At 44.4% G+C, this 19751-nt stretch overlaps 2 protein-coding genes across 6 annotated transcripts in view; one reads left to right on the top strand and one right to left on the bottom strand.

Annotated features, from left to right (window-relative positions):
• Nucleotides 1-1760: 1760 nt before the first annotated feature.
• Nucleotides 1761-11852, bottom strand: RpL31 (ribosomal protein L31). 3 transcript variants are annotated; one of them, XM_084600953.1, is made up of 4 exons: nucleotides 11701-11852; nucleotides 11227-11462; nucleotides 6719-6831; nucleotides 1761-1833 (listed from the first exon to the last, which is right to left on the bottom strand). In XM_084600953.1, the coding sequence occupies exons 2-4, from the start codon at nucleotides 11460-11462 to the stop codon at nucleotides 1796-1798; spliced, it is 387 nt and encodes a 128-aa protein (XP_084457079.1). In that variant the 5' UTR covers nucleotides 11701-11852; the 3' UTR covers nucleotides 1761-1795. The 3 variants fall into 3 exon arrangements, with proteins under 3 accessions (XP_084457079.1, XP_084457080.1, XP_084457081.1); XM_084600954.1 differs by having other exon boundaries at nucleotides 11589-11701; XM_084600955.1 differs by lacking the exon at nucleotides 11701-11852 and adding an exon at nucleotides 11593-11613.
• A 137-nt stretch (nucleotides 11853-11989) lies between these two features.
• LOC146190549 (transcription factor SPT20 homolog) overlaps nucleotides 11990-19751 on the top strand; it is a 38071-nt gene continuing 30309 nt past the window's right edge. For 2 of the 3 annotated variants that reach the window (XM_084600948.1, XM_084600950.1), the window contains exons 1-9: nucleotides 11990-12251; nucleotides 12367-12442; nucleotides 12536-12600; nucleotides 12680-12746; nucleotides 12816-12971; nucleotides 13085-13120; nucleotides 13480-13518; nucleotides 15552-15665; nucleotides 16175-16371. In XM_084600948.1, coding sequence (XP_084457074.1) covers nucleotides 12398-12442; nucleotides 12536-12600; nucleotides 12680-12746; nucleotides 12816-12971; nucleotides 13085-13120; nucleotides 13480-13518; nucleotides 15552-15665; nucleotides 16175-16371 — 719 coding nt within the window. In that variant the 5' untranslated portion in view covers nucleotides 11990-12251; nucleotides 12367-12397. The remainder of the gene's footprint in view (nucleotides 12252-12366; nucleotides 12443-12535; nucleotides 12601-12679; nucleotides 12747-12815; nucleotides 12972-13084; nucleotides 13121-13479; nucleotides 13519-15551; nucleotides 15666-16174; nucleotides 16372-19751) is intronic. The other variant, XM_084600949.1, reaches the window with a different exon arrangement.

A 19751-nucleotide genomic window follows, 5' to 3' on the forward strand; every position in this document is an offset into this window, starting at 1 on the left:
TATGTGATGTGAATTTGTATATTACTTTCGGTAACATGCAATCGCCAATGATCGTTTCCAGCACTGGGCTACATAAAACCCTGCATATGTATGTATCAAAAAATATTTCTAATGAAGCCAGTGCTGGAATCCAGCACTTATTACACTAAGCTCAATATCCTGCGTTTGGTCCCTTGCATAAGTTGGTTACCCACTGACTGGTTATCATGCCAGATGAAGCAGTATTGCATAGCTAACCTTAAATAATACTCAAAAGTAGCTCTATTTGCACACATACCATCCTTTCAGCTTTAAAGAATGCCCATTATGCACACGGTACTTGTGCAAGAGTATAAACTTGTGAAATATTGTGCCCATTTTAATGAGGAACAATATCTTTTCACATTTTGAGGGTCAGAAAAATTGGTTGATGGTTATGCTTCTTGGCAATCGATATACAAGTGCAGCTGGTATAGTACTTCATGTGCACGTGACCATGAGTTTTCGGTTTGCTTTCGCATCCGGACTTGCCGATGACAGTGAAGCCATCGGTGCCGCCCATATATGGGCTCCTCGAGGCGTCGAAATGCGCATGCGAAGAACGTAAGGCGCGCTTGGGGTCTTGGGTTAACACTAGGGGCAGCCCCTATTTTTTCGAAAACGTTCGCCCCAAGCTGCCGTTAGGGCGCTTGGGTTACAACATGGCGCCGTCCGCTCGCCTCTGCAAATATTCGTCGTCGCGCGTTAATGGCAAATTAAAGGTCAACAAAGCTTATGCTGTCTCATGATGCCCGCACCATCAAATTTTAGCGATAAAATGCACTAATTTTCAGATTGCTTCCGGATTTACCGAGCTGCTAGGCTTAGCGAGGTCGCCTCGTTTGGTTGCCATGGGGACCAGACGGCGGAAAGCGCGGAAGGTTCAAATGAGGTTTTCCGGCACAGTCTGAATTTATTTCGTCGTCTGATGAAAACTTTATATAACTGGTAGTCATATTTTTGTGCAATAATAGTACTCTTCGATGAATAAAATAGCATTGGCTTTTATATATTTAAATGCTTATCCGTGGTTTACCATTGTGGCGCTGCAATCGACGAACGCACAAGCCCGGCTCCGCTGCGTCGGGAAAACCTCTATTCTAAAACTAGCAGCTCGGCTAGCATGTTGTGCCGCCGCACGCTATTTCCTTGGGGGCCCCAAGCCTTGGGTCCCCCTATTCTAAAACTCCCTATTGTGCGATGACAGCATCAAGAATGGGCACAAAATTGCAAGCTTCTTCTTCCACCAAAGTGGCAATGAAAGGTTTTCAAACTGGGGATGGGGAAAAATTCAGATTCTTGTGAACCTCAAAAACCGCTGGAGCTGCAGAATTGCAAGTACTGTGGCAACAACAGCTTGTCAGCATTAGTGCTTCCAGGTGAGCTTGTGTGGATATCCACCAGCCCTCCACAGAAGCAATTTCATTTGATTTATTTTACCCTCAAGGCCCGAGGGCATTTGAATACCCTTCGAAGCATCCAGTGCTCAGGGTTCTGCATTGGTACTGGTTCTGGGTTCAAGCAACAGCAGATGCCAAGCTCAGAGGCAACAAGATTTCTAGGTTGGACGCCACACTACAAAATATAATGACCCTGTTAATTATATGGGAGGCATTGCAAACACCCAATGAGGACAAACTTCCTCGTTGAGTACCAAGCATTCAGCTTAAAACGCAATCAAACAGTAATAAAAGGTAGTGTTCTAAACTTCTTTAAGATAACTTAAAATTCCAACAAAGCAGTGCATTTTGTACATATTTTATTTCCCCCAAGGCGCTTAGTTGTCGCTGGACTCCACATTGACGGTCTGAAGCCCTGCAAAGCACAAAAAAAGGATTTTTGTTGCTCAACAGTGTCTTTCGACACAGAGAATGTTGTAATAGTCACTCATTGACATTTCTTGTGTTCTTTCATTCCTTAAAGAAGCAAAACTTTTAGACAAGCGATAGAATCCGAAATTGCTTAATGCTTAAGTTCACACCTTGCTTTTGGTGCATGATCGTCCGAGTTGCCTATGTGCCACAAAACAACAGCAGCAAAACCTTGCTGTAACCAATTCACAATGCGCAGAACTAAATTGTAATAAAACACGTTACACTTAATTACTCTGCCAGAGTGACCCGCATCTAACTAAACCCGGTTACCGGTTTCCACACCTTTACAATGGCATAACAGTAAGTGTGTTCATGTTACAAATCCATCCTTCCCTTAACACATGCAATTGAAGTTTCGGGATTGGTGCTGTTTTTACAGAGAAATGTAACAAAAAATGTTCTGAAAACTGAAATTGTATGAATTGCAACAGAGGAAGCCAAGCGGTCCATTCTACAGCATGTGCAGGTTGCAGACAGAAGTAAATGAAGCACACCATCACCTCCAAACATACTTTACACATTGAAGAAATCGCAGTTCGTAGCAAATTTTATGCTTTGTAGCAAATATTCGAGCTTTTTTAGCAAGTTTTCATCTTTAGATGTTTATAATGGCCACAGCCATTCAAAAACAAGCTTCAATTAAAAGCCCCCAAATTAAGCAACAGGAGGTTTTGCTAAAAACAAAGCCGTTTTATTCAGAGGAAGGCATAATGAGATATGAACTACACAATAAACACTAAACATGGAAAGAAGGTATACCTAGCTGTCTTAACTCTCTGCAGAAATTTAGAACTGCCACCTCTTAAAACTGCAACTTTAAGGCACTATTTCTTCTCTTGCCTTAATGGCTCCTGCTTGGACAGTGCCGCTGCAAGCCTTTCCTTCAACTTCAGCAAAATTTTCAGACTTGACGTCTTGAGAGAAGCAGCATTGGTTCTCATATTCATGACCCGCCTGATCTCTTCCAATACCTTTTCCTGATTCTGACCTCTTTTCTGGGTGTCCTTATCCTGTACATCAAGGTAACGTCAAGGTGCCTTTTTCCTTCAAGACCCGTGCAGATTGAAGAAAAATTAGGAAGAATATTTTTGCAGGTCCTGGGTGATTTTTTTTTTTCCCCCGCTGCTGACGCTGCTCAGTAAAACGGCGCAATGCGCGGAGATGTAGAGAGCGTCGATTCCGTGAGTTATTCGCAATCTTTGCTTTAGTTCTTTCTCTTCCAGTGGATTGGCAAGTTGGCTGGTTAATCAAAGCGACACAGGGACTCGGAGTCATGAGTCTGCTTCTCCGCAGTGCACCGCAGGGATTCTGCGTATGCTTAGTGAAAACGTCCAAGGGTACTTGCTGACCGTATGCGGGGCTGCAAATATATTGAGTACCTGCGCATGAGCTAAGCTGTGAAATTATACAAGATATTCGACATAAGGGGTTCCAGTGCACACAAACAGAAGCAGTCAAATCCTTAGCGCTCCATCCGCTGCTACTCAGCCCATCGCACCCCATATCTCACTGGTACGAAAAAAAAAAGAAAAGGGAGGAAGCAAGCGTGCATACTGCTCCAGCTCTGGTTTGCCGTGGGCAGTTAAATAGTCACTTGTTTAAAAACCGCGCCGCATGCGTTGGCCAGCCTTGCTCGCACATCCTTCGCACACACACACACATGCACACAAATTAAGCAATCACCCAGGGCAGCTCGAAGCAGTCATGCATTTGAACGTGCTTTGACCCTTCGACAGCCAGCCTGCCTGCTCCTCCTTTCACCCGTCCTGCGCATTGGACTTGAGAGATATCTTGTAGCCCCCCCCCTCACTCGCTCCTAGTAGGCCGAAAAAAACACCAGCAGGAGACGCAGAAGTGACGTAGACGAACGTCAATTTTGTGTCACGTGTTTGTCCGCCCAGGATCTACAAAAATATTCTTCTGCCTTGCACACTGTTGCCAGCGATGTCAGTTTTGATTTCGCAGCAGTTCGGTTCCGCTGTCGGCAGAGTTAATCGGAGACTTTTGGCGCAGGCGGGGTGCAGAAGTAGGCAAAAAATTGATTTTGTAGCAGCAAAGTGGAAGAATAATGTAATAGTAATAGATTACTGTGTAGTAAATGTTTAGCAACATTCTGGTTGCAGAACTGAGTTGACCTCTGAAATCATTAGTCTGTCATTTCTTTTCTGTTACAAGAAAGTGGCAAGAAAGACCACTTTCTTCAATTAGCTTGAATCTCAAAAAAGAAAAGCATCTAAGAGTCTTAGAATTAGGACTTAAAAATGGCTTCAAAAGAAAATTGCGAATTCTATGCTCCAAGTAACATGAAGCACAAAATATTTTTTATCTACAGTTGAATCCCGCCACAACGAATACCGCCACAACGAAATTTCCGCGACAACGAATAATTTTTTATTCCCCGCGAGTATCCTATAAGAATTAATGGCCTAAATTTCTCTGCACAACGAACCATTTTTGCAGAGCGTTTCCGCTTCAACGAAATTTTCGCGTTCAAAATCGAAACCGAAACTAGTTTTATTGGCGAGAAGTCCAAGTCAAATCCAAAGCCACATTAAGCATGAAATCACGTGATTGCAGTTCCGCCATTTTGGCTTTGTGTCGTGGTCGCGTTGTTCACTCGCTGCCTTTCTCTTCGACAACGACGAGTTTTCATCCGCAGGACACGATGGCAACGCAAGTGAAAAAACGCAAAACTCTTTCCCTTGAGCAAAAAGCTCAAATAATCGCCCAAGCAGAAAGCGGAAGGAAGAAAGCGGCAATTGCTGAAGACTTCGGAATTCCTGCAAGTTCGCTGTCAACGATTCTAGGCAATAAGGACAGCGTGAGAATGGCACTTGCTTCAGGCACATCCTCGAAGCACAAAAAGGTGAAGCGGCCCCTCCATGAAGAGGAGGACAAAGCAGTGCATGCGTGGTTTGTGGAAGCACGAGCCAGCAACGTCCCCCTGTCCGGAAGCATCGTCCAGCAGAAAGCCTTGAACTATGCATGCCTACTTGGCATTGATGATTTTAAAGCCAGCATTGGCTGGCTAAACCGTTTCAAGGCCCGCCATAACATCGTTGGAAAAGTGTTGTGCGGCGAGTCAATGTCAGCAGACGTGGACGGAGCAGCTGCTTGGAAGGTGAGTAACATGGCCGGAATTTTAAGCAACTTCGCGCCTGCAGACATTTACAACGCCGACGAGACCGGGCTATTCTACGAGATGTTGCCGGCTAGGACGCTCGACTTCAAGGGGCAGCGCTGTCACGGCGGCAAACACAGCAAAAAACGCATCACAGTGCTGCTTTGCACAAACATGGATGGCTCGGACAAGCGTCCGCCGTTAGTCATAGGCAAAAGTGCCAAGCCGCGCTGTTTTAAGGGAACTCGTAGCCTACCTGTGCAGTACAAGGCGAACAACAAGTCATGGATGACCCGCGCTATTTTCACCGAGTGGATGATGGCATTCGACCGCGACATGAAGCGGCAGGGCCGTAAAGTTTGCTTGCTTTTGGACAATTGTTCAGCGCATCACTCCGACGAAGTCAAGCTCACTAACACGGAGCTGAGGTTTTTCCCTCCCAATTGCACGTCTGTCTTACAGCCTCTCGATCAGGGCGTGATTCTTAGCCTGAAGCGCGCTTACCGCGGGAGGTTAATTCAGCGGCTGCTTTTTAACACTGAAACCGGCCGAGACACGAAGGTGGACTTGTACGTGGCACTGCAGATTATGTCTGCTGCCTGGAGCACACTGGGGCGCTCAGTAATTGTGAACTGTTTCAGGCACGCCGGATTTGCCGAAGGTCGACCCGTACACTCTGCTGGCCTAACACCAGGCGTTACAGACGACGAAGAGGCGTCACCGGCTCCGGGGATCGCGGCCGCCTGGAAAACGCTGGGAGAAATAGGAACCGTGCCGCCTAATCTCGAGCTCGACGAATACATCGGCGCTGACGCTTGTGTTGTTGTTCACGAAGATGTGAGTGATGAGCAGATCATAAAAGCTGCCCGGAATGATAAGGACTCTTCCGATGAAGAAGACGACGACGTACAGGAAGCGCCGGCTGCGGCAACCGCCGTACAGGTGATGGACGCTTTTGATGTCATCAGGAATTTCGTTGCTGTCCGAGACGACGATGTTGCAATGGGTTTGCTGACCGAGTGCGAAAATCGCGTGACGGCGTTGCTCGCCGTGAAGCGTAAGCAAACCAAGCTTACAGATTTTTGGCATTAAACGCCTTTGCTGCTGCTTGGGCAATTCTTTCTGCGTTTCACGTCAAATTTTTGCGATAACGAAGTTCCGCGAGAACGAATTTTTTTTCGTGTACCGTGAATTTCGTTATAGCGGGATTCAACTGTACTACCCGTACACTAAAACACACCTATGTGTACCCTAAATTGTAACACCCTCCCCACTGCTATCTAAGCAGATGTGCAATTAAGTGCAACAATGATTACATAGCAGTGAGCTATTCCAGGACAAGGTCTAGAAATATGTAACAGGCTGAAAATACCTTTGCCAAGAATTGCTTAACAAAGCTTCCCCATCAATGATACTGTGTGCACCTGTTAATTTAAACCACTGGTTATATTAGAGTTTACTGTTTTGTCCTGTAACGTAAAATAGAACTCCAGCTATAACCTTTATTTGATGACTGAAATACCATTCGAATGCCTGTAGTAAGGCATATGACCATAAATCAACAGAGAAAACTGCTATTACAATCACTTAGTAGTTTAATGCATACTAAAACGTTCAGACTCCAGCACAGGTGTACGAGCTGAAGCTGACAGCCCTCAACCCATTTTCTTGAAAAATATTATAAACGACACGAAAGACAACTCACTTTTGAAGGACTCTACAGGCACGTATGTGACCAGGGTGTACAGCTGGTTGGGAGAGTCCTCGTCTTCATTGCGCCTGCGAGCCAGCCTCACACGGACCCTGAATGGGACGCTCCTGCATAGACAGGTAACCACTCCTGGCTCATATTTGCTATATGAAGATGTTGCCCTCATCAGATGGTCCACAGTGTAGCACGTGCTCAATGCAACATATACACACAAGCCAAGACAATGGCCACCAGTATGCATGCCGCCCAAGGCGGGAAATTACATTAATACGAACTGTTTAGAGGAACTGCATACTCTGGGATGTTTAAGACGCAGGAGACACCGGCAAATGCATCCTCTCCAAGGAGCAGGGTGGGATGCAATGGGATTTGCTTGCTGTAGGACTGTTCAAAGTGTTTTTTTTTTGTGTTTGTTTTTTCTCGAATTTCAAACAGAATATATGGTTTATAGCGATCTCGTCTCCACATCCTTCACATATCGGCTTATCTCCTTTCATAAAAATGAAGTTGTGTGTCAAGTGGGTGTGACCACTACAATGGTAACACAGGATTACTTCAAGGAAGCACTTCTGGTGGTTATATGATTTCCATTCCTAATTATTGGTTGTACAAGGTTAAGTTAGTTACTTTCTTCATTACCCCATTTCCATTTCCTTCTCAGTTCTCCTATTATTGCACTGGGTTTCTAACTCATGAGGTCACCAGTCTTATACCGCTGTCACATGGACATTTCAAAATCCCTCGAACAGATTGCCCATCGACTCGAAGGCCTACGAACGCTGCCACACTGATGTTTTCAATGGCCATTGAGTCGATAGTGCACAGAGTCAACGAAACGACTCGGAACCCTATCAAGATCTCTAAGGCCTTCAAATGTCGCGCTAGGCTGCTAGCGTTGACCAGGAGCGCCACGCGCACTCTCGTTCACAATGCGTTTACTATACAAAAACATAAACAAGCATTTTTAATTTACGTGGCAAAATATCAGTGTGCGTAATAATTAAAAAATAGCATCACTTTTTTCAAGGTGCATTATTTTCGTACTCTACCACTGTAACCTGCCCCGCTAAAAAAGCACAGCCGTACGACCATCAAGGCGTTTAAAGAAAAAAAAAAAACAAATTTGTCCCTTAATAACTAAAAACCTGCAGTTACTAAAAAAAAAAAAAAAAAAAGGTAAGTTAGAAAGATTTTAGTTCTATAAGCAGCACCGAAAGCAACAAAAGTGGCACCACAAATAGTTTGGCGCCAAACACCAGAACTATATCAGCAGCCTTCAAGTTTTGCCATGTAGCAGCAGCACAGCTCCTAAGAGTTCAATCGCAATTGAACACCTCGAAGGCTATAGACTCAATCTCCTTTTAAAATGACCGTGTGACAGGGTATTAGGCTTGACACACATCCAAGAACTAGGAGCATCTAGAGACTCTAGAGAAGGTGATAAGGTTGCATGCCGGCAGATGATGGTCACAACAAATAAAGATCTGCAACATTACTTATACTGCTGTCACACGGGCACGGCTGAACTCCTTTTAACTCCCTTCAACCAAGGTAGTCTTTATACCAATGGAGATACGCACCGTGTCACACGGCAGTCCTTTAGTAAAGGAAGTTTAAGGAAGTCCCTAGCGTAAGGAGTTCCAATCATCTCCCTCGAGCAGGTAAAGGGAGTACTCTGGTTCCCCGTGAGCTTTATGCGAGTTTTATACCTCTGTCACACGGACACGGCTGAACTCCTTTCAACTCCCTTCAACCAAGGTAGCCATTACCTCGAGGGAGATACGTGCCGTGTCACACGGCAGTCCATTATGGAAGGAAGTTAAATGGAGTTTTGAAGCAAAGGAGATCGACGATCTCCATTGATGGGCGAAGGGAGTACTCTCGTTTCCAATGTGCTTTGCTTCCGAGTCATTAAATAACATATTTCTTCAATAATGTAATTTTTACTCCTAAATATATTAGTTTTTATTGCATAAAATTGTATTCTAACTCGGTTAGTTGCGTTTAATTGTCGCGACACTGCACCACGTATTGCACAACGCCGCGCATGGTGTCCAGCAGAGCGGAAAAAAATGGCTATGTTTAGAGCATGGTCGTTGTTTTCAGCAAATGTGTGTTCTTTTATATTGATATGACTAAAGCTAATTGCATTTTGCGAGGAAAATAGTAATATAAAAAATATTTCAGTTTGTTTTGGACATTATTTTTTATATCTTTGTGCAAAATAAACAGCGCCTAATGGCCCCCTGTTGGCTGCTCTGAGAAGCTCGTTGCAAGCCGTGTGACACGGGGACAACTCCTTTCAGGCGAAACTCCCTGCGACTCCCTTGCGCTCCTTTAGACCAAGGAAGTTCAAGGTAGTTCCGAGTCGGCCGTGTGACAGGGATATTAAAAGAAGTACTTATGCATTAATTTTGCGTTTGTAGCTAACTTTAATATTGTAGCACAACGTAGAGTATGGAAAAAAGGGAAATGTGCTAATATCCAAGCATACACGCAAGAATTTTGCAAGCACATTGTGGCCAGCAGAAAGGACAAACCCACTATGCTAGTAAAAGTAATATCCCTGTCACACGGCCGACTCGGAACTACCTTGAACTTCCTTGGTCTAAAGGAGCGCAAGGGAGTCGCAGGGAGTTTCGCCTTAAAGGAGTTGTCCCCGTGTCACACGGCTTGCAACGAGCTTCTCAGAGCAGCCAACAGGGGGCCATTAGGCGCTGTTTATTTTGCACAAAGATATAAAAAACAATGTCCAAAACAAACTGAAATATTTTTTATACTACTATTTTCCTCGCAAAATGCAATTAGCTTTAGTTATATCAATATAAAAGAACACACATTTGCTGAAAACAACGACCATGCTCTAAACATAGCCATTTTTTCCGCTCTGCTGGACACCATGCGCGGCGTTGTGCAATACGTGGTGCAGTCGCGACAATTAAACGCAACTAACCGAGTTAGAATACAATTTTATGCAATAAAAACTGATATATTTAGGAGTAAAAATTACATTATTGAAGAAATATGTTATTTAATGACTCGGAAGCAAAGCACATTGGAAACGAGAGTACTCCCTTCGCCCATCAATGGAGATCGTCGATCTCCTTTGCTTCAAAACTCCATTTAACTTCCTTCCATAATGGACTGCCGTGTGACACGGCACGTATCTCCCTCGAGGTAATGGCTACCTTGGTTGAAGGGAGTTGAAAGGAGTTCAGCCGTGTCCGTGTGACAGAGGTATAACAGCGCATTCCTTTCATATGAATGAAGGTACATTTATATTTTAAATTCAATTCAAACTGTTGAAAAGAAAGCAGCTAAAAATTACTCTACATGTTTCCAACTTGATTATATAATATGCATACACAAAACGAACAGCGCCTAATGGGACCCTGACGGAGTCTTTGAGGAGCTCGTACTTAGCCGTGTGACACGGCAACAACTCCTTTGGGGCTGAACTCCCTGCGTGGTTCTTTATGGAAAAGAAGTTCAGGGAGTTGGGACTTGCCCGTGTGACAGAAGTTCTGCGCACTACAAGCAATATATAGCGCAACAAATGAAGACTACACTAGTTCACAGCAACATGAGTTACAGAGCCCACACACATGCACAGCCACAAGGTGGGGTGCATTTCATTTGGGTAGGGTTGTACCAGAGTGCTCTAAATACCGAATTGCTTGGGCACTACATCATATTCACATTCACAGCACCTTTGGAGCAAACATAAAGTGCTCAAAGATACTATATAACCATATAGGTACAGATATATATATGTAAGCCGGTGTTAAATCCCAGTGTCCATGTTTTTGCCAGACAGTTGGGTAGTTATCACCGGCTGTTCATTTTGCACCAGCTTTTGCTATCCTTGAACTCCTCATGGCAGGAGTGAGTTCAAGTGTCTCAGGTGCACACGAATTAGCATAATTTGGAGGGGTCATGTCCCAAAGTGACACATGGACATTACATACACATACAGCACAAGTGTGTCCATTGCATTCCTTGCCCGTCCCAGCTAGGATTGACACTCTGCTATTATAGTTTTACGATAAAAAAATGTCTGCGCCGTAACAAGGCCTTTCTTACAATAGGATCCTAGAATCCTTGGACAGTCCCCTGTATACTTCAAGAAAAATATAAACAGTGATAGCCCATTTCATTCAGTTTACAGACTATCAACAGACCTATAACAATGACCCACGCTGAAAATATCAAGCAGGCGGCTCTGATGCGAGGCAAACATTTGTCTAGAACATTTAAGCAGCATGCTCTGGACGTTTTCCGAACAAGCGGCACCTAGCGACGCTAGGTTCAAAAGCCTTGATGTAAGTGTGCTTAAACAAATGCATGGGAATACTTTTTTTTGCCCTTTCCAGTCCATAAAGTGCCTCGCACAGCCCTCATCTTCGTGGAGACCACTGCGACAACATAGTTGTGCTGTCTACACCTCGCGTAGCCCTTGAATACGGGCCTCTACAGCACAGCAGCATGACCGACGCACTCACCTGATTCCCTTAGACCAGATGAACTTGTTCAACCTGGTGTCAACACGGACGTCGGAGGTGCCCATCTGCTTCTCAGCGAATTTTCTGATTTCCTTGATGGCACGGGGTGCGCGCTTCTTGAACCCAATACCGTGCAATCGCTTGTGAAGATGGATGGTGTATTCTCTCGTGACAACTTCATTGAGTGTTGACTTGCCGCGCTTCTCGCGCTTTCCTTCGCCCTTAATCTTGGCCATCTGAAACGATAGCTCATTTGTAAACCACAGCAACTCGTAGCACGACACACGTCTCAAATGCTCGTAGCGGACGATAGCATGGAGCGGATCACCATTTAGTAAATAGTAACAAAAATAATGACTTACTGACCACAGTGTCAGAAAGAAGGATCCTTTATAAATAATAGTAAATATAAATGAAAACCTCTAGCCAAATCTCGCATTACGATTATTATAGATTGCAAACCATCGCACTTACCGCTGCCGCGGCTCAGACAATCGGCCGGAAAAGAGTTTACCAACGTTGGCAGATTGGTCTTCTGTGCTTCCGCAATTTTCGTGGTTTCTGCTCCATTAGCTTCACCATGAGTGTACCCACCAAATTTGTCGGGAACGCAATTTGTAAGAAACATGTTTGTTAATTTTAATAATAAAATTATTCATAAAAAAATTTACGTTAAGCAGTTTAAAAATATTTAGATGTAAACATTGTTCAAAATTAGCACGACAAGGTGCGACAAATTTGATGCTTCTAACCCGTTCCAAACGGTGGGGTCTGCCAACGGTGTTCAAAATGGTGCCGTAGTTGTCAGCTTCGGCCGCGTACAAGCAAGTTTTCTTAAGAATCGCTTAAAATGTCGCACCAACTGCTGTTATGTATATGTCGTTATTTTGATGTACATTTAAACTAGCGGGAAATGCGCCAGGATGCATTCATCAAAAACAATGCCTTCGTGCTCATGTCACACGGTCAAGGTAAAGCGCTCAGATGAGCGCGTCCAGTACGTGTGTGTAAACATCAGCTGACGGGTGAGTGCTTCTGGTGGTTTAGCCGAGGGTGTCGCAAGCTTTTGGGGCTGTGATCATTACATCGCGCTGTGAATATTTTGCTAAGAGGTCTTTTTTTTTTTTTCTTCGCTCCTAGATTTCGGATATCAACCAGGCATTTGACTCTTATGTCTTCAATAAACACGATCTCCACTTGCCTTCAGCAGGCCAACGTGAGTGAAATTTTATTCATCGCCTGTTTTGCTTTCTTTTTTAATACTGTAGCTAGTAAATGTGCAGTTGCGATAAAACATTCCTTTACGCAGCTTCTGATTCAGACGGCCAAGCAGCAGCCTGGCAAGTTAAGTCGTGAACACCGCAAAGAAAAATAGTAAGCATCACGCCTAGTCTTTAATATATGCTTTCCGTACTGATCGCTGGCCTTACACGATCATTTTTGTTCATTTCAGCCCGTCGTTGCAACAGCGGCTGACTGAACTATATTTGTCTGAATGCAATTTTAATCTGAGGAACAAGGTAGGTCTGTTTCGTCCTGACGGTATTCACAGTGACCTGGTTGCATTTTTATCCCTTGTTAACGCACAGAGTTTATACAATGGATCAAACCTGTTGGGAAAACTGGTGTCCAAGGAGAAACTTAACTGCCTCGTCCTGAACCTCTACGCTGGCAACGAAGGCTATTCGCTGATGCTGAAAACAAGGAACGGCACTGAAACAGAAACTATTCGCCTACCTTATGAGGTACATAACCGTGCACATGCCCGAACGGTAGCCTTAAAAATTGGAAGAGCAAGCGCAACAGGTGGTGTCTGCCCTTCGGAACCTTATTCTTGTGTCTTTTTCAATACTTTCAGGAAAGTGAATTACTTCAGTATGTCGACAACGAAGAGGTAAGCATTTACTGTTGACTTTTATTTTACCTCCATTATGACACGAAAAAAAAAAAAGAAATATTAGCGCGAATGAAGTAGCCCGAACGCGAAAAGCAGTAAGGTGAAGGGCTACTTCATTCGCGCTGATTTTTTTTTTTTTTTTTTCGTGTCATTATAGACCAACTAGCCCCCCCCCCCCCCCCCTCCCCCCTCCTTTTCTCCCAAAAGAAAAAAAAAACGTTTTTAATTTCCTCAGAACTTAATGCAGCTTTCACCCTTTCTGAAATTTGATACAGGTGTGTAATTTGATTCAGAATCACAAGTTGCTGAAACTTGCTATGCATACATGTGTGATCTCTTTTTGCTTGTTGCCGCAGCTTCCACCCATCCTTGTTGACCTTTTGGAAAGGTCTCAGGTAGGTGGCCCTTTTTACTGTCAGCATGCTAATTTGTTGCAGCTTTGCAGAATGCACAAAATACAGGGTTCGTCCGGAAAGCAATGAAATTATTATTATATGTATATCTTTCTTTCTTTTTTTTTTTCGGTTGCTGTTGTTGGTCCTACCGCGATCCGATTAGTTGGGGAGGGACTTTCAATTTTTCATCACTGCCTAGCGCAGTCTGCTGTAAGCTCTGGGAGCATCAGGATTGCTGTTTGCATGTACTTAGTGATATTGGCCCATTCACGACGTGCGATGGCATCGGCACGCGAACAGTACATATTCATGTCCTTTGATAATCAATAAGAGCCTTGCCAACACCTACAAAATGACTCAGCTAGCCTATAGGAAATCTGCTTTGTCATATTGTCATGTTTCAAGACGGATGATGGTGTTTAGGGTAGGCCAAGGTAGGCCGAGAAGACGTCGATGGTGAATCCCTCTCTGGATGGCCATCAACGAGGAAAATTGACAAAAATATGCCTCGTGTTTGCAATTTTTGGGACACTGACCATCAAGTGAGTGTGTGAATGACAGCAGAGACTGAATATTCCCCAAAATATCACTGTGCACAACATCGTGACAACTTGATTATGCGGAAAGTGGGCACGCTAAGCTGGTCCTCAAATTGTCGACTGATGACCACAAGAACCAAGTGGTGATCGTCAGCAAACGTTTGGACCTTATTTGAATCTTGAAGTTCAACATTACTTTTTGGAAAGTCTCATTACCGGCAACGAAACATGGCTATTTGACATGACTGACACAAAGTTCCGAACGGCACACCTCAGAGTCCCCTCGCCCCAAGAAGGCAAGAATGAGCCCCAGTCGAAAATGAAAAAAAAGGCAAATTGTCTTCTTTGAAATTGGTTTATAGCGCAGAGAGACAAACACAGGAATGAACAAAGTGGCAGGACAGAGTGCTACAAGTTCTCTGAGCTTGAAGGCCACAGGATTAGGAACAAGGTTCCTGTTGACACTTTCCAGGATGCATACAGTGCATGGCAGAGTCACTGGCAAAAATGTGTAGATGCCTAAGGAGACTACTTCAAGGAATTTCAAACGTTTGTAACAATATCTTGAATATTTTAAATTGCATTACTTTCCGGGCACACCCTGTAGATTTGCCAGTGTCAAACGACCTGCACTGACAACACTGCTCCAACAGGCCAATTTAACTCCTCATTCTGCCACTGGGGCTTGACCAGCGTGAGCAGCTTAGCACACTTTGTAACCGGTGCTGCAGTAGCATTGCATTCTTCTCAATAGCATGGAGATTATTATTAATTGGTTAACATGTAGTGGAATGGGCACAAATTTTAGAAGAGAATGAATGACATGTACCACAAGTTATTTTGCAAATTGTACCTGTTAGTTCCTGCAGCCATTAAAAATATGCTTGGAAAGGACCCAGAGGCCACTCTAGCAGAGGTGATGCATTAAATGCAGATTGCCAGCATAGCGGCAACACAAGCATTTGAGTTTGATAACTTAATGCTTGCATTGTCTTGACAGCTACGCTGCATCCATTTATCAAGCCTGGAGACAAATGTGTACTTTGGCATGCCTCATTGACACCGTGTGTCAGTTCATGTTCAGTCACATAGAAGCATTTATTTGATTTGGCACTGATTTCAGGGCTTCAGTTTCTCAGCCGTACTGTACTTTGTTTCGTGCTTAACTAAGTCTCTGCACAATTGTGGCTGCGACCACAGATTCACTTAAGTGCCATGGTTAGCAGCACACAAACGCATCATCTGAGTACTCTTCAGGCCAACACAGAAGATGTACCGATACAAGTGACCCTGTAGAGCACTGGTAGGTATACACATTAAGGAAGCCCGCAGTCTGGTTCGTTGACTCTCAGCTTACTTAACCTATGTGATAATGTGTGTGTGATAATGAGCCCCTCATTTCCTACACTTGTATGCTCTCTGGTAGCGACAAGGGCAGGCATGTTGCTAGATTGTATTATTCGCACACCTTGTTGTGCATTGCTTTTCTTGTAGGCACCTGTGTTCTACAGCGGTTGCATAGTCGTGGAAGTGCGGGACTACAGGAGGTGCCTACCAATGCTGGGCACTTTCTCCACGCACTATGTTCTGCTGAAACCAACCACACAGGTGAGCACGTGCTGCAGTACTTTTTGCGCCAAACCGCAGCCATATTAATACAAATATGACTAAAAATACACCTCAGGAAAGGGCTGGTCACACTTTCAGTCAATTAACTGAAACGTGGGTTGAAGACGGTGTTTGGGATTTGCAAAGCAATTTTACATACTGAGTGCTTCAAAAGGAGTTCAAGTACAACTTCCTCATTATAAGTGCTACTTTACAGTCAGTGTTCAGTGAAGAATGTGACCAAAAATTAATTATATTATTGTTATCGTTATATTCTTGTATTTTGTCCATTAACAGTGCCTTTGTGCTCTTGCGCATTTTTGCAGCACCTCATAATATTTGCTTTGAAATGTACCTGCTGTGCTTGAGGAAGTGTTGCCATGTTGTTCACTGTGCATACATGGCACTAGCACAGTGTAAGCGGCAGCGGAACTGGTTTGCAACAGCCCAGTGAGGAATTCGTTTCGATGGAAAGGTCTGTACAGCTGCATCTTCAACTGCGCGTGCAGTCTGTGCTGTGTGATGTGGGGCTGGTGGCACGAGGAGACAGCAACTCGTGGAGCCTCGAAGACAAACTGTACCTGGAGGCAGCATTGGTCATGGCCACTGCGGAGCCCCTCTGTCTGGAGCCAACGGTGGGTGTGGCAGTCATCTCCAACTGGCTGCAGCACAAGAAGGCTCGCTTCAGTAGCCGCATGATGAATAGGTATGGGCCCTGCTTAGCTCCATTTCTGGCTACATTTTTCCACATGTTTCGGTATTCTTGCGCTGGGTTGCCAAATGTTAGGGAAGTAAATGTAATCTGTGGCAGTCCATCAGTTCACTGTTGTGTTCTCTGCTCGTACGAATGTGTAACAGGTGACAGGGTAAATGCACCATGTTTCTGACTGAACTGTAAAAGGAACGTTCATCTTCCGAGGTCTCTTCAAGTTCATGTGTAACAAACATGCAGTAGTATCTGCTGTATAAGTAAGTAGTAGCATCCGTTACGCATTTGCCGGCACCGTACTCTCCACAGAATGGAGCTGGTAAGACAAAGGGTTGCCAACCCTGCCCGATTTATTAGACTTGCATGTTCTTATGTATACCTGCTGAAAATGATTGTTCAGTTCTCACTGCATTGCAATGCTTCCAGCTGTATAGTTTCTTCTATTGTAATTATCTTGTGTGTAGTAACTGGGAAGGTGCATTGGTATACTTTCTTACAAGTACCATGTGAAAACGTTTTGGGAGGACTTGTGCTTTCTGCTGACAAATGTAACAGTGTTTGCATAAATGTAACATGAGTTTGCAATGTCAGCTCGTTTGTATCAGAACATGCCTCCACCCACAGCGGGGTACAAGGTACAAATATAACAGAATTTTTTGTTTTTCTGGTTGCTCAAGCTGGCTACAGCAATCTTTGCCACAGGACTAGCTAACTTAGCAGAAGCCAACTTTTCAGCAGCCTTGGGGCATTTTTGAGATTTTACTTTTTAATGCGATGACTCTAAACGCCCCGTTTTCCAGAAAATTCAGCATTGTCGGCGTTAGTGTTGTGAGCTAAAAATCACAGGTATGAATCTGGCAAGTGGCGCAAGGCACTGTCTGGTCAATGGATTGCATGATGTCACAAGACCACATAATATTGCAGAAGCTGCCAACTTGTGTTGCGCTTTTGAGATGGGAATCAAACCCGCTAGGGCCATTGGATCCCAACTCAAACATGACGGTTCTAGGCCATACAGGCTCATTCAAATAGCTTAGTTAAAGCAAGGCTTTATATCTGCCCTTTCACGTAATGTGGCAGCTTACAACTGCATGCTGATGAGATGCGCGAGATAACAGAGGCAAAAAAAAAATTATGGTGGTTTAAGCATGGCTTGAACCTAGTGATAGAGTGAATGCTGTGAGTGTTGCAGCAATAACCTCTGTAACACCGCCTTTTCAATTCATGGCTTTTTTTCATAAATTTTCTTTGAGTTAAGTTTTGGGAAAAGGAAGATGCCTGATACCACTGTCACACGGGCGTAATCAAATTTATGGAAATTGAGCTTGATGCGGATCCAGTTTTGCTACACGGTGAACGGTGAATTCAACTATTATCGCTTACGATCCTGCTCTACCGTCCCAACCGCGGTCGAGTGGTCGTTGCCACCCTCGTACGCAAGCATTAATCAAATTTTCCAAATAAAAGTAAATATTACTAAGATTTATTACAAAACACGAAGTTTAAAAATAAGTAACTTTGCCTTTAAATTTATTTATTTGAACTGCAAAGCTATGTTCAAACTCCCATCACCACGTGCATGGTTTTCAGTGGCAAACAAATGTGCAGGCTCAACCAGGTTTGCCAGTTTCTGCGTGGGCTAGTCGCCTGGTGCCCTGCCTACATGCGCGATGGATGACACAACTGCTTCTCGTCCACGGAAGCTGTTAGAAAAAGGAGAAAAAAGTTGAATCAAGCTTTTCTTTTTACATATATTAGAAATCATGATGTTCATCATGCGCACAGCGCCATCTCACGTGTAGCAGTCTAACTTGTGGTTCGGAAGCGGGTATGTTTAGTGTGGCCCATCTTGACTGCGATTATTATGCATCTGAAGTGCCCATGTGACAGCAGTGTTATAGGTTTGTGTGGACACCACGGAATGGTGGACACCTACAGCTAACCATGTCAAGCTCACATTTTCATGTTTCTCTTGTAATTACTCGAGGGAAGGGAGGAAGGTGGGAGGGAAAGAGGTCCTGTGGTGGAGGTCTACGGAGTAGGGGCCTTTAAACACACCACAGGGCTGCCTTTCCATTTAAGTTAGGTTTTGGGAAAAGAAACCTGCAGTATACTACCTACACTAATTAGGTCAAGGTCACTTGAAGGGCAAATTTAGTGTCACTGGAGACCAGCTCTACCTAGCATAGTGAGCTTTCTCTTCAATTGTAAATTGGTTTATAAAAGGAAAGGTGCAGTATCTGTCAAGGTCACTTGAAGGTCAAACTGAGGCTTGTGCGAGGACTGCTTTACCTTGCATAGTGAGGCTTTCACTTCAAAATTAGTGGATTATTGGTTAAGCGATTAGCAAAGTGCATGTACGTGAACGATGATCTGCAAATGGAGTCGCAAATGGGGAGCGTTGTCATGCCTGTTCTGTAGCATCCGAATCTCCACTGCAACATATGTGGCAGTGCTCACGGTTGGCCTTTTTCCTGGGATAAGTCACCATTGCAACCTCCAGGCACCACCGTGCCTTCAAATAATGATGACCCGGTGCTTCTGTTGGGTGCGTTTTCAATACTGCACTCATTTCCTCAGCTTGAGGCTCCGGTTTCGAGGCCAGCTTATTCAACTCCTTCTCACTACAACATTATGTGGTAGGGACCGGCTTCCTTCTCATGCACTGCGGGCTTTTGCCAAATGTGCATCGAAAACAGTTATGGTCACTAGCCAAATTTCTACTGCTGTCTTCATCTGTGGTCATGGCAGTGAGCAGGTCATGGTGTCCCTCCGACATGAGACAGTAATCGGTGCAGGACTATCTCTTACTGACCACGTGACAGCGTCTTGGCAGTTTTCTGTCAGGTTAACAATCACTAATTCACTTCTCTCTGCCCGGTCTTGCTACAGCCTACCTTTGAACTCTGTGCAGCCATCCAGCTCCTCAACATGAGTATTCAATTTTGCTACAACTATGATTTCATGTCTCCCCGTGAGGTTCCTGATATCATCACAGAGACTGGCACATGTCGCTGTATTCAGCCCTGCCTGAGCACCAGTTCATAAAATACACCACTACTAGAGCAACCATTTCGTCCCCTACATGTCCTGTTAGCCACATGTTTCTCACAAGTATGGCATATGCGGAGTCACTGCTCTCCTGCCCACAAGCATCCGAGGCCACCCCCTTGCCTTTCACCTTGCTTCCTATTGTATCCCACCCATAACACACTTTGCGAGCGAGGAGGGGTGCGGAGGTGAGTTTCTGCTACTGCAAACATGATAAAATGTCTGTCCTGCATTTCTTTTACGAGATTGCTCCACTTCTGTTCCCTCCTTGCTCCCTGCAGATTGAGGAAGCCCACTACCACCGCACCATATCGCTTCCTGTGGTG

The sequence above is a fragment of the Amblyomma maculatum genome, chromosome 4 (genome assembly GCF_055883805.1).
Source record: "Amblyomma maculatum isolate TAMU_Amacu chromosome 4, ASM5588380v1, whole genome shotgun sequence".
NCBI classification, from domain to species: Eukaryota; Metazoa; Arthropoda; class Arachnida; order Ixodida; family Ixodidae; genus Amblyomma; species Amblyomma maculatum.